Source organism: Lepidochelys kempii, chromosome 4 (assembly GCF_965140285.1).
Source record: "Lepidochelys kempii isolate rLepKem1 chromosome 4, rLepKem1.hap1, whole genome shotgun sequence".
Lineage (NCBI taxonomy): Eukaryota > Metazoa > Chordata > Testudines > Cheloniidae > Lepidochelys > Lepidochelys kempii.
In genome coordinates this window covers 21,335,364-21,350,542 of record NC_136383.1, presented here as the reverse complement: position 1 = coordinate 21,350,542, position 15,179 = coordinate 21,335,364, and the positions used below count along the sequence as shown (strand labels likewise).

At 37.4% G+C, this 15,179-nt stretch overlaps 1 protein-coding gene across 5 annotated transcripts in view; it reads right to left on the bottom strand.

The window, feature by feature from the left end:
- The window catches only part of CCSER1 (coiled-coil serine rich protein 1), a 1,061,474-nt gene that overhangs the window by 371,890 nt on the left and 674,405 nt on the right, over window positions 1-15,179 (bottom strand). Inside the window, exon 10 of one of the 5 annotated variants that reach the window (XM_073340696.1) lies at window positions 10,305-10,481. The exons of the other annotated variants lie outside the window; for them this stretch is intronic. Within the exon in view, the coding sequence (XP_073196797.1) occupies window positions 10,401-10,481 (81 nt within the window). The 3' untranslated portion in view covers window positions 10,305-10,400. Of the gene's footprint in view, window positions 1-10,304; window positions 10,482-15,179 lie in introns of those variants that run through there. 5 annotated transcript variants of the gene reach the window in all.

Sequence of the window (15,179 nt, the reverse complement as noted above, 5' to 3'; positions counted from 1 at the left end):
AAAAGGACTAAGGGGGAAACTAACCTTTATAGGATAGTCCTATAAAATGTAATAAGATAAAACCAATCGGGTTCTATATAAACTTAAAAGGATTTTCTAGCTATTACACTACAATCTACAGAATTCAACAAAGAATGATATCCTTTCTGTAGGTTTTAGTGCAATATTTTAGTATTTTAACTGTAACAGAAAGTTCACTGAAAGTGATCATGAAACAGTAAGAGTTCATGATTCTAAGGATTAGTAAGAGGGACAACAGTGGAATAAAGAATATGGACTTGAAGTCTGAGTTTAGCAAATTAAGAGAATTGGTAGGTGAGATCCCATGAGACGCAAGTCTAAGGGAAAAAAAGTTCAGGCGACTTGGCAGTATTTTAATGAGACATTACTGAAGGCACAAGAGCAAACTACATGAATCCATAGGAAAGATAAGGGGCCACCTGACTTAACCAGGAGATCTTCAATGACCTGAAACACAAAAGAGTCATAGAAGAAGTGGAAACTAGATCACATTACAAAGGAAGAATGTTAAACAACCACCACAAAAGGAAAAAAAACCAAAACAACACAAGTATGTAGGGGCAAAAGTAGAAAGGCCAAGGCACAAAATGAGGTTAAATTAGCTAAGGATATAGAGAATAACAATAAAGCAATTTTACAACTACATGAGAAGCAAGAGGAAGATCAGGGATAGAGTAGACCCTTTACTAAATAAAGAGGGAAAGATAACAACAGAAAATGCAGCAATAGCTAAAGTGTTAAATACCCTTTTTTGTTTCAGTTTTCACCAAAAAAGTTTGCAGTGATTGGACAACTAACATAGTGCATATCAGTGTAAATGGAGATCTGATGCTAAAATATGAAAAAAAAAGTTAAGAATTACTTAGAGAACGTAATGACAGGTTTCAGAGTAACAGCCATGTTAGTCTGTATTCGCAAAAAGAAAAGGAGTACTTGTGGCACCTTAGAGACTAACCAATTTATTTGAGCATAAGCTTTCGTGAGCTACAGCTCACTGCATCTGATGAAGTGAGCTGTAGCTCACGAAAGCTTATGCTCAAATAAATTGGTTAGTCTCTAAGGTGCCACAAGTACTCCTTTTCTTTTAGAGAACGTAGATATCTTCAAGTCAGCAGAGACCCATCAGCTTAACTTTGGTAGCCAGAAAGATAACGGAGCAAATAAAATAATCAATTTGTAAGCATACAGAAGAAAACAAGGTAATAAGTAACAGTCAACATGGGTTTATCAATAACATGTAAAAAAACAACCTAATATCCTCCTTTAACAGGTTAACGAGCCTGTGGATGGGGATGAAGCAGATGAGGTCATATCTTCACCTTAGTAAGAGTTTTGATACTGTCTCTGAAATATTGCTCCACCCAGTGTTCACAGAAAGGAAAGCACAGCAAAGCTTGTGAAGAAAGTGTGTGATATGCCACATTTATTGATAATTAAATAATTGTTTAATCCACAGCATGGTCATCTGCCCTCACATCTCCCATTGCGGATAAGTTTACTGGGTGAGAGATTTACAGTAGAGGATGCAGGGCGAGCTTCATGGTCAGCAGAGAAGATGGCAACTAACGATCTTGTCTTGGACCCCACTCAACATCAACCCAGGTTTGATTTACTGCGAAGGCAATGGAGCCTTCTGGACCGGTTTCATACTGGACACAGAATTTATGCTGCAGTGGAATTTCAATGGCATTTTAGAGACCATGACACACATTGTTGAGGACTACAAAATAACTTGACTTCCTGGGGGTCTTTGTGCCTTGAACATTGTTGATAAGAACACTGTGGCTTTGCTTGACTGGACTGCATATGCCAAATAAATAATACTCTTTCACATGAACTTCTCATTAACAAATGAGAGAAATATAGTCTAGATTAACCTACCATAATGTGGATGCAAAACTGGCTGGAAAACTGTACTCTGAGAGTAGTTATCAATGGTTCATAATTGAACTGAAAGGGCATATTTGGGTTAAGTCATAGAAAGTACGCTCAGAGTGTGTGGACAATACAAAGCTAGGAGGGGTTGCAAGGGCTTTGGATGACAGGATTAGAATTCAAAATTATCTTGACAAACTGAAGAAATGCAAAGTACTACACTTAGAAAGGAACAATCAATTGCACAAATTGAAAAAAAAAAAAGGGAAATGACTGCCTAGGAAAGAGTACTGGGAAAGAAAAACAACAAAAAACTTGCAAGCATCATTCTAGGATATATTACCTGAAGTGTTGTAAGCAAGAGACAAGACGTCGTTCTTCCACTCTGCTAACCAACTGGAATACTGTGTCTACTTCTGGGCACTGCATTTCAGGAAAGATGTGGACAAACAGGAGAGAGTCCAGAGAAGAGCAACAAAAATGATAAAAGGTCTACAAAACGTGACCTGTGAGGAAAGTTTGTTTAGCTTGGAGAAGAGAAGACTAAGGGAGGACGTAATAGTTTTCTAGTACATAAAAGTTTGTTATAAAGAGGAGGAGGATAAATTGTTCTACTTAATCACTGAGGACAGGACAAGAAGTAATGGGCTTATACTGCAGTAAGGAGATTGACATTAGCTATTAGGAAAAGCTTCGTAACTGTAAGGGTAGTTAAGAACTGGAACAAATTTTCTAGGGAAGTTGTGAAGTCTCAATCACTGCAGTTTTTTTAAGAACTGGTTAGACAAACACCAGGGTATCAGGGTATCTAGATAATACTTCGTTCTGCCACAGTGCAGGGAACTGGACTAGATGACCTATCAAGGTCCCTTCCAGACCTACATTTCTATGATTCTTTTCAATTCTTTTGGACCATTCTGTAAGGATAATGTATTTCAAATATCTTTAATCTCCTCCCTCCCCCATCAACCCAAACAAGAAACAAGATCTAGACAAATAGTAATTTAAAGAAAAAAACCCATGATTTTCTAGTTCTCGGTGTTTTTTAAAAAAAACATTTGAAAAACATGCTTTCAGAGTGATAAAAATGGTGTTATAGGAAAGAGAAGTAAATTATGAGCCAAATGGGACTGTGTTGTGGGGGAGAAAGAATAAAAAGAATACTGCAAGATAAAAGGAGAACAAAAAAGGAATATCAGGGGGAAATAATGAGTAAGAACATAAACTGTACCACTAAGAAAACATCAAAAGATTCCCAACAGCAAGATGTAGTTGCAAAATTGGCAACAAGAGATGCAAGACTGGCGGAAAAGACAGAGAAATAACAGCATTAAAGAGTGAAGAAAACCAGTTAAGTGCTCTTCCCCCTTCTACTTATGGGAGGTAAAAAAGGCTCCCACATTCACCTACCCAAGCACTTTCTCTTAGTACTATAACACAAACCACCTGTGTGTGTAACAGCTATATAATTTGTCTGTAAGACAGACAATATTCACCAAAATGATCGATTCATTTTTAGAATGACAATGACTACCATGGAATCACACTTAAAATAAATTCAGAGTGAAAAGTGGATGCTATCCAGAATTCTCGGGCTCATGAAGGAATGGATGTATTTTAAAAAACATTGGGTTAAAATTCACCACTGTGGTAAACAGCTGTAACAAATTTCAGTCAGTGGAACTCTCCCAATCTATTTGCAAACACCAGTTATGAATTTGGCTCATGTTATGCATTGGGTCTTCTGGTATTATATTAGTTAGGAATTCCAAAAAAAAATCATATGGCTATTCATATATTCTACATTGCATTCAAATTCCACAGTGTTATTCAAATGCTCCCTGCGCATTCTGTGAATAAATTGTTGAACCATCAACAAACTGAAGATTCATGACGGCATAGATGCCAACTTTCTTGTACTAGTAAACATAGCTTCAAGCGTCTGCTGAAGAATTCTAACATTGCAAGTGATACTTGGAAAATACTGCCAGAGGAAAGGGAAAAACCAGAGTCAGGAAGTGAATGCCTCTTTTTAGGAAGCCAGACCTGAAATTCATGCTACACAACAGCATCCTGTTCATGATCTTGGCTAAGCTACTATGCCTCTCCCCACTGTGTTCCAAAATAATGAGTGATTATTTCTTGGGTCTAATATAAGGAATAAGCTGTAGGATTTTATAAAAGTAAAGTAGAAACACTCTTTTGAGATGAAATCACTATTGGGTGCCAGACAGCACAAATATTATACCAGCATTTTTATTCCATCCTGTATACCAGGATTAGACCCTAGGTATAAAAGGAAAGGTAATTTTGAAGGTCTTAGTATAATTTCTCCTCAGGGATTCATCTGTAATCACAGAACCACCTCAAAATTTGCTACAGCAGCAGCAGTCATCAGGGAAAGGATACCCAGGACTGGAAGAATATGTATATATCTCAAACGTGGACTAAGATATATTGGCAAGGTTGCACAAAGATGTTTGTACAATAGAACTAAGCAAACACCAAAAATATCTGACATGAATCCACTGAGGCCCCATTCCATCCATTCCTTCCACTCCACCACCCTGAAAGAAAAATTACTCAAAGCAGCAGCAAGAAGAAATGGTGGAAAGAGAACAGTAATCATCTTTGCATTCTTACCAACTCCCCTCTGAGGAAAGAGAAAAAAATAAAGCAGCAGTTGAAAACAAAGAAAGCAAGAATGAAGTGGGACTCTCAAGTATTCCTCCTCCACAGCCCTCATCCTGTCTTCCAAATATCCTGGGACCAACACAGCTATAACAAAAGTGCATACAACAATGGAAGTTATCATGAAACTCGTATGTTAATATGAAATGTACTTAAGGTGCTGGCTATATATTACTGTGTGTGATTCTAGATATAGTAGCAGCTCATGTTTTATCTGGCCCATTCTAACTTTTGGTACTGGAGCCTACAGCATTTATGATTTGAGGGTAAATCCTGCTTGCCGTAGTCTTGCAAAGTTCCCACTGAAGTTAATGGATGTGTTGTGGAATGGTGGTGATGAGAATTTTGCTTTAAGTGAGTAGGGAGAAGGGAGAGAGAGATCCAGTGGATTAACAAAAACAAGATGACAACACTCATGAAAGATTTACTAAACTTCTCTTTACACAACTCTTCTTTTGCAAGACCTATACTTTGACCAAATTGGCTGAGATTTCTCTTTTTGTACAGTACAGCCTATCTAAATCATTACTGCTAACTGAGAACATAAGCACTATTACATTTATGATTAAAGTTCCAATCTATTTTCACATAATTATACACATTAACCACTTAGATAATGTCAGAGGATACATTCCTTGAAGTCTGTGTTATTTTATTTGTCAGTTGACTGTTTGGCATGAAAGCATCACACAATCAAGTTCTTTCACAAGTGTTTCTTTGCGGATCATATAAAATGTGCAGGATGTCTGCTAAAGAATGGAAATGTCGGTTTTCTTATAAATGTCAAGTCGTCTAACAGAAAAATACAACTAAATTTTACTGCAGTTGTTTAATATTATGCTCCTAAAATGTAACACAGGAAGGAAAAGGAAAATGTATAATTTAAGTTATTGCTGTTCTGCCCATGTAAATCACTGGACTAAGAAGACAGTCACAGATTTCTATGGCACAGAAGAGCATATCTAAAACTTTTGGAACACCTGGATGGTGATAGTTGAGGACGATGGCAGGAGTAACAGCGAACGTGGGTGTGGAATAATCACCTCTTTGAGCAGAAGCTAGGGTACTTAAGATGCTATTTATCGCAAGGTCAATGGCTGATAGTTACTTGTCATCCTTAAATTAAAAATGGGGTCTCTGACACTCTACATAATTTGGAGTTGCTTGTCTAACCCAAACACCCCGCTTTAGCTCTTAAGAATTCCAGTCGTAGAAAAGCATAGATTTAGTTACATTAAATTAATCCTGAAGGAATTTATACAAACTATACATACAGTCACATGAATGCAGCCACCTCTGGAGTGGAAGGGGAAACTGTCTCACAAACAGCAGACTACATTGCACTGTGGGGAAGGCAAACTTTGGAGAAGAACATGGAGGGGCGGGGAGATCTCTGCTCTTATAGAAAATATCCAGAAACAGCACGATAGGCGTGCTACATAAACCCATACCACTTCTTCAAGGCCACTTATGACAATTTCCCCTTTGTCACACTACAGGTGTTTTTATAAGTAGATTTGTCACAGTAATTTTTCTTTTATCAAAAATCAGAGGAGACACAGTAAATGTAATAAAATCATGGGTTACTAAATTGACCGCAATTGCTCCCTCGTTTTTTAAAAAAAAAATGCTCTCATCTCACCAGGTGGACAGCAACCATACATAGCAGCAGCCTCTGCCCTCAGCACTGCAACCCTAATCCTGGCCTGGTGCAGAGGAGAGATTCAGGGAGCTGGGGAGTGAGCCCATCTTGCTGTCATCCTGCAAGGGCACCTCTTGTGTCCTGCCTGCGGGAGTTGCTCCTGTGACTTTGCTGTCCCTCAGGGCTGGGCCTACAGCACGGCTCTGGGCACTGCGACCGTAGTGCAGGATTGCAACACTGTGCAAGTTTGGTCCTCTGCTCTGTCATGATGGAGGGCTGGGCAGGTCAAACTTGAGCTGCACTGCGACCCAGAGTGGGGCGGCCCAGGCCCAACAAACATGAGCCCTGGGAGCTGCAACTGCAGGTTGAGTCACAGAAAAATAGATTTTCCCCATTTGTCTATCTGTGACTTTTTTCCCCACCATGACAAACCTGCAGTCCTACTCATAAGAAAACCGGCCCAGGAGCATTCCTCTCACAAGCCTCAAAGGAGACCAAGACAAGAGCATGACCCAGGGTACTTGTTCCTTCCTGGTTTTCCCAGCTCTTGTTCCTTCCTCTGTTTTCCCAGTGCTCCAATTTTTGCACTTGAAGCAGTTTACAGTTCTATGACTACTCAGGGACCCACTTTTCATTTGCTTCTCTTTCTGAGCTGGTAAATGGTGGCATGTACCTAGAGATAGAAGATGGGAGGAGGACAGTATATCACAGAATAAAAGACAAAATGTGAAAATATGATGCAAATAAAAAATACCCAGACAGCTTGTTTAATGTGTTAGCTGAATGCAAGTACAAATTATTTCTACCAGCAATATTGTTCATCATCAGTGGACAGAATGCTGCAATTTTGCTCATTATAGGAAAATAAGTTAAGGTTATCATGCCACATTTGTGTGTGTTTTTTAAAGGTAATTGTTCTCAGTACTGGGGAAAATGCTCATATACACTCAGAAGAGCTAATTTTTACAGCAATTATGAGTTTTTGTATTGCTTTATGTTTCCATAATAATGCAAATGTCCTGTTACATCAATATGTTTTCTTGCTTAATTCTCTGTAATACGTAGAGGAGAATCTAATATGGCATGACATCAGAATTTTACTTTTGTATTGACAGTTACCGCATCAAAGCAAGCCTGAAGAAAGGCACAAATCAATCTGTTCTTATGTTAAAAGCAATTTTATAGATCAAGAGCCTTTTGTGCTTACTAAGATTCAAGAGAGTTTTTGAGAAGTTTCTATCTGTTTAATTTATTATTGTTGTTACTCTGACTTAGTTGAAGGTTTCTGATGGTGTACCCTAGTAGCTGGCTGGAATACCACTCATGTCAACCATGATTTTTGCAGAACAGCTTTGTCTTGCGCTTAAGAGTAACAGAAGACATCTGGGCAAAACATGAACATGAATAGTTTCTCATTGGTTTATACTCTGATATGAAATTAGGGAAAAACTGAAAGTAAAAATTAAAGGATAAAAGTTTAAATGTATTGGAGGAGTTGGGTGACTTCTGGATAGGGTTGAAAATACGTTACTTGCGCTTATTACCCCATCAAGGCTCAAATGTCATGTCCAACTTTGCATTGTAATGACATTCACAAAGATCATGCCCTCCACCATAATAGTTTTGGAAATGATAGTTCAACATGTAAAAGGGATTTGCTGTCCTTAAATAAAATCTTTTATTGGAAGTTATACCTTGCAAAAGCTGCTGCATATCAGGACTGTAGATAGCACACAGGTAAAATGAGACTATATACTCTAGGAAACACCACTTTATTTTATTATTGGAACCCTAAATTGAAAATGGGTTACTTTCCAAAATCATCTTCACTGATTTATTGTACTTGCTGATTCACATCTGTCTCCACTCAGAAGTTCTCCTTACTACTTTAAGGCAGAACACAAACCCAACTGCCAAATCACTGCGACGATCACCACTCTTTTCTTCTTCTAGGTATTCTTCTTCTGCACGGGCTAGTGTTTGTGGCATGAGAAACATGGTAAGTATGAAAAAAGCACGGCAAAGAATAAAAGGGAATGGAGCTGCAATAATTGTATTCCCATGACGACTACAAAGGGGAGTGAGACTAGAAAAGGAAATAAGAATGAACTCGAGAAAACAAGTGACAACAGCAAAAGAGAAGAGTCAATAATCTCTAGGTGATCAATTCAATTGTCTTGATTTATCATGTATTTGTGGCTCATTAAATAAGGTCGTTTAACATTTATGTATTAGTCCTATTTATCTTCAGATGCTCCACAACGATAGTTTAGTTTCGTTCTGGGACAAATAATTAACAGTAAAAAGAATATAAATGATTCTTACTCATAAGTTAAAACATTAATATTTTGGTGTGAAATCTTGGCCTCAGTGAAATCAGAGTTTTTTCCACTAACTTCAATGGGGCAAGGATTTCCCCATTTATATCTTGATTCAAGTGAAGTGCTGTGCTTCTCCCATGCTATGCAGCATATGGACAAGTATTGTGGTAACAGACAAACCTTCTAAATTGAATTAATCTGATGGGTGTGCACACAAATATATGAGAGAGAGAGAGAGAGAGGGAGAAATAACTCACTCCGTATAAATAATGTATAATCCCACTGGTCTCCACTTGGGTACCGGGGGGGTCTGTGTTAGTAGATCCTAGAGCAAAACCCTGGCCTAAAAGATGATCCTGAGAGTCTGGGGATCAGAAAAGCAGCTAACCAACATAAAAGATAAGAATTGATAAATATTGCCACCTGTATTACAGTGATCATATATACAAGTCAGTTAACATAATCGAATATATAGAACAGTCTCATATTATTGTGGAAAATGTTTTTTTTTTAAACTTATTTCAGGCACCTTTAAAGCCAAAAGGTGATTTTTTTAAATTCAAGTTTAAAATGCCATATTTTTCAAATTCAAGATCCCAGAGGCTAAACAACAGCTGATGTTCAATAAACATTTTCCTCATATGCATTATGGTCATTATAATGATACTGTAACAAGATGACAATTTGTCTGTAACTCCACATCAGTGCCTAGTACAATGGGGTCTTGGTCTATGACTACGGTACCTAGGCACTATGACAACACAAATATGAATAGGCATCCAGGTAGCAGGTGATGAATGGGAAAGGATTAAGAGTTTTTCCCCTAGCCAACCTGGTTATTAGGGAAGTAGAAATGGCTCTCTGCGGGGATAAAAGACGATCCAAGTTATGGTAAAGCCAGATAGCCCTAGGTCAGGAAGTTTAGGAGCAGCCAAGCCTGGGGAGAAGGTTTGAGTTTCACTGTGTTACCTTATGTTGATTTCTTTGGTTAAAAATACCTCAAAAGAGTTAATTTGAACTTTACCTAGTGAGTACAGATTTTTTTAAGGATGGGTCCAAGAAGTCACCTGCGGTCTACATAGACAAATACACTTTTGTATAATCTCTTAACCAAGGCCGGTGAATACAGTTTATAGTTCATTCATCTGCTTCAGCTGCACTGTAAAAGATGTCTCATATAAACTGAAACTCTTAGGAAAAACTGTAGAATTGAAGGACAACAAAACAATGGCTCCAATGACTTCAACACAAGTAAAGAGTACTCTGTACCCTAAAGGATATGGCCTAATGCTTCCTTAAAAAAACAAGTGGATTAATTCTGACCTCCCTTACGCTCATGGAAATCCACTGCACACGAATAAATGTGGGCAGAATTTCGCCTAAAGATTACAAACCATTATTTATACAAGAAAATGAATATGTACCCAATACATCATGCATTTAAAGGAGTTGCTGTTGCATTCACTACTGATGGACATCTATTACTGCTACAAGACAGAGAATAAAAGTTTTCCAACTTAATGGTTCATTTTCATAAGACTGTGGACTTTTAAAATATGTTCTTTCATCTCAGAGATTCAAGGGTCAATAGACTATTATTTCTTAGTTATTTTTAATAACATAGCTGTACACAATTGTTTTATTTTAGATAATGAATAACTTGATAATTTATTGATAAATTTATTAGTGCAGATTAGTCAAAAAGTCTCATTTTTGATAATGCAAAGCTTATCAAATAGTAGTATTTTGCAAGTTAAGTAAACATGGGAAGTACTGGTAAATGGAGGCTCATTTAATATTCATCAATATTTAATTAAATCCGTAAGCGCAGAGTGTCCAGATGCTGTTTTTTAATTTAATAATGTTGGAACCAATGAGATGCTGATTGGTTTGTAAACTGAGCCGTCAGTACATGGAGAATTCCACAGGGCCTTTAAAAAAAAGGAAAGAAAAGAAATGAAATCTTAAAAATTAAAAAGATTCATGCATTGATGGTAACAAATCAAATAAACCAAAAATGTGCATTACAGCTCCATGGACTCTAAACAGCCCATGCAGATACTTACCAGGATACACATAAGCAAGCTTTCAAGCTAATGATAAATGAAATCATAACATATAACTCTCTAAAGTATTCCTGCTCACGCTGATAATTTTAAGAGACACTACAATTAAGTAGAGCATAATCAGGAAGGCCAAGGTGTTAGATCTATGTTGGAAAGAGGTCAGAAGAATGAACTGGATAAATCCTGTTTGCCCATCTCTAATTTCTGAGATTTCTTTGAGTTTCACAGTGTTGGGGATTTCTACATGTAACCTGCCCACTACATGAAAATATTTTCAGATGCTGATTCGACTCGATGGGGCAGTCGGTAGTTCTCTAATATTTTTTTAAAATACTCATTTTTAGCTTCTATTAATACCAAAGGAAACAAAATCCCATATTACTTTGAAAAGCAGTGGAAATCTGTGACTCATTTCTGCAAGGTATTAGCCAGTCTTCTGAGCTGCAGAGTTCCCCTAGCTCCCATTGGCTCTTTACTAAAGAACACTCAGCATCAGGATCTGAATGTAAAACACAAACTAGATAACGAGACTACAACTGAGCATTTCCCTTAAAGAGAAGTTATCAAATAACTTTTCTTAAAATAGGTGTGCATTTGCTTGTAATGCCCTGATAGCAACCTGAAATAAACCTCGTTAGCAACTTGTTTTAACTTTTTACATTTGGCAAATGGCAATATATTTTATGGAACAATACCCGTAAGTGGCTTTGTCTTGTGGTTTTCCCCACTTCATTTTTTTTTAAGTTTATCACTAATTATGTGTTCTGCACAATGCTGGGAAAAGGGCTGATAAGCTGTGCCCCATTGGCATATGGATGGCTTAGTATGAGCAGTACAAAAAAAGTAGAGTCCTGAATTCACATGTCCTGCTTCTTTCTTTCTTTAAAATGTGTTTGAGTGACAGAGTGGGGACTCTAAAAACGTTTTAAATCCAGAGGCCCTTGTCCACTTCATTCGTACTAAATTATGCTGAGTTAAAAATTTTCTAAGCTAGTTGACACTGTCTATGAGATGTATAGAAACATGCAATTACAATACATTGAAAATATAATTAAATATCAGCCTTCATATAAAGCATCCTAAAATAATAAGCCTCAAATAAAAAATAAGAATAAGGAATTAAAGAAAGGACGTTACTCAGAAGATGAAGATTTCCAAACAGGTAGTCAGCGCAAGCGAAAGAGTGACCCTCAAATCACGGAGAGCTGCAAGGAGCAGACAGAGATGGCCAGCTCAGGATGAGTATTGCCTGCAATAACAAGTTCTGCAGGATGAAGAAGAAGAAATAATATAACTTTTTAAAAAGCCTCCAAGTTAAAGTTGCAGAACTTAGGAGTGGTGAAGAGTCTTAACATTGTGGAGTACCCTAGATACTACTATGCTTTAGTACATTAGAAGTGTGATTTCTTTGAAATCTGCAAGGGCAAAGATGGAAATGAGTAAGATGCAAGGAACAGCAAGCCCATAGCAAGTTTTGAGAACCACAAAGGAAATTTTAGGCTCAATTTTTATTATAACAGTTACTTAGTTATGATGGAGCTCAATAGGGAAAAAAAATCCCTTTAAACATGGAGAAAACAGTACAGCTGCATCATACATTTGTTCCTTTTATTGATCTGTAAACAACAAGGTTATCAGTCATCATCAAGAAATACATTACTAAAAGTGTTTTAACTGTGCCTTTATTTACAAAGCTAGTCAGAAGCCAGCTTGTGAAAAAACAAATGGAAACAGAATATTGCTGCTAAGGTTCAGCACCGCTGGAAAAGGTAAAAGTAGCCTCCTTACATGTGATTTTGTCCTCTTTAAGTAGGTACACAACACTCTAATAGCCCAGTGCATGTGGATCATCAGCACGGATTGAATTTTGGGGAGGCATGTGGTTTTGGTATCAAAGTTCCAGGTTCAGTCCCCCCGCCAACCCTTTTTGGAGGTCATTACCAAGTGGTAACTCGTATGTAGAGTTGAACGCTTATGTACATCAAATATTTGGGACAGGCTTCCTTTGGCAAGAGTAACACTCCAGATATGTGAATTATGTCTCCTCCAATGGACAGTGCACAACAAAGGCTTACTAATGAGACCACTAATGCAGTTACTCCTTTAGGTTAAAGGTGATAGAAAGCTGTGCTTTTAGTGCTTAAAGTACTAGTTTTATCTCCAACAGGGTCAGTGTGTGTGTGTGCACATGCATATCCTTCCGCCCTCTCTTCCATTCAGAGGAAAATACACACACACACACAGATAAAAATCTTCTCTTAGGAGCAAACACACCACGATACATTATAAAATATTCCATGTTGTAATTAAAAGAAAAAAACATTCAACAGCAGAAAATAACCCACAATGTGAAAAGCAATTCTACAGTAGAAACCATCATGCATCCACACATGTTATATGGAAAGGTACACACAGAGGTGCACTGTGACATATCGGGGCACAATTCAGACTAATGGAGGGGCTGTATCACCCCTGCCCTACAACCATGGGTGCCTTAAAATGACTTGCTCAAGTAGCTCCCACATCGGCTGTTCACAAACAGCCTTTCAGCCTGCAAGCCCCACCATGCTGAAAAGTCCCAGTCTTTTTAATCTCTCCTCCTATGGAAGCCGATCGATACCCCTAATCGTTTTTGTTGCCTTTCTCTGTACCCTTCCCAATTCTAAGATATCTTTTTGGCTCATGAGGAATATACCATAGTAATGTCAATCAGAGAAATAAAGTGCCCAGCTCATCGAGATAGTCTGCCAAGTGCTTTAAAGGGATTTATATTCTACTGTACATAGTATAAAATATCAACCTATGAATTTCTGGGTGTAAACTACACACTGTATTTCAGGTTGGGTGGAAACAATGAGAAGGTATGTATAGCTGCAGGGCTGAAGAAAAGGGAGAAGACTGAAGGTATGTGAACTGAGGAACAGTACCATACTTTAAATAATTGCCCTAAAATTACAACAGTAATAAGGATCTAACTTCCCCCCTCCCCCGGTTGGTTTTACTTTCAAGGTCTAAAAATGTACTTCTGATTAGATCTTGGCATGATTTCTCTTAAACTCCTACTCACTATGATCCAGTCTTGCAACCTCTTTTCTTTTTCATTACCTGGTTTCCCTCAGACAGTGGGGATGGCAAACAGTGCTGAATTATGGATGGCAAGGATGGGCTAGCTATGGAGACAGACCAAGGCTCATGTCTCCAGATATGAAACAGCAGCATGAAAAGATTTAAAATAATGAGGGAGTCCTAGTTCAGTCCTTCTTAACAAATGGGGTTCTCAAGTTAGAGTTATTCCTGTTTTAAAATGTCTGATGTAATCCACATCAGATACTGGTATTTAAGTCAAATGTTTGAGTGTGTTAACCGTGAGGAACTGAGCTGGAAAGTGTTTCCTTTTGAAATTAAGGAATATCAGTAACCAACAGCAACTCAATCTAGAGAAAGTTTTGAGAGACCAAAATGACTGTACGATGCCAAGTGCTGGAGAAATACATCATAAGGCTTTTTAAAAATTATGGTTATTAAGCTACATTCTAAGAATTTAAGAGAAAAAAAACAGCACTCACAAATTTGTAACATGATGGTGCTAAATACATATAATTAAAGATTTAAAAACAAAAAAACCCAAACTTACACCTTTGTAATTTAGCAAGTCTGCAATATGCAGTTAAATCTATTTTGCTACATTCTCTGCTTGTATAAATTTGTATGGCTCAAGTTCAGCTAAAGATCTGGCCCACAGTTTTAAGAATACCTATCTATACCCTTATCTCTAACACCATTTTACACCTTCAGTAAGTTCAGTATCAGGATGTTATTCATTTTAATACACTTTGTTTATTAAGCAAAATCCCACCAACATATTTGCCAAAATCATAGAGGGGGAAATACCAGAGAAGAGAGACAGCAAGAGAAGTACAGTCTTACAAATAAACAAAACTAATTCAGGAAAAGTGGTCAATATTGCACTGAGAAAAGTCAAGTTAGGTACAGTAGGTTTGCACTTAAAACCCAACCTTCCCAATACTCCCAGTAGAATCATGGCATCACAATGATCTTGCCACCATGTAAATTATTAAAAGCTTTGAATAAAAGATTAAAATGCATTAAAAGCTCCAGATTTTCACTTAAACCTCCAGGGGGCAATCTTCGAGAGCTAGAGATGTATAAAACAGTCCAAGTAGAACGAAAACCCATTAAACAGACATGCCAAATTGCCCTTAGGTAAGCCACAATACAACTATTTACCATCTTGGTTTTGGTTTCTATATGAAAGCCACTTATTTTTTCCTTGCTACCAGTTGCAGGATCAGGCACCAGTATACATAATAAGTACTGTTTCACTGTGTACGTTTATTTTAAAAAGTAGCTTCTACGTATACTTGCTGTTAATTTAGTTCAGTTAAACATTACTTTAATTTCTTTAAATATCAAAAAAATTGTGTCAACTGATCTTTCCACAATGCTTTTTCATTTCATTGGGACTTGTATAAAGGGGGTGAGGGGAAACCTCCCAAACCTGCATATTTATACTTGTAAAATAGCAAATGAGAACAAATCCCA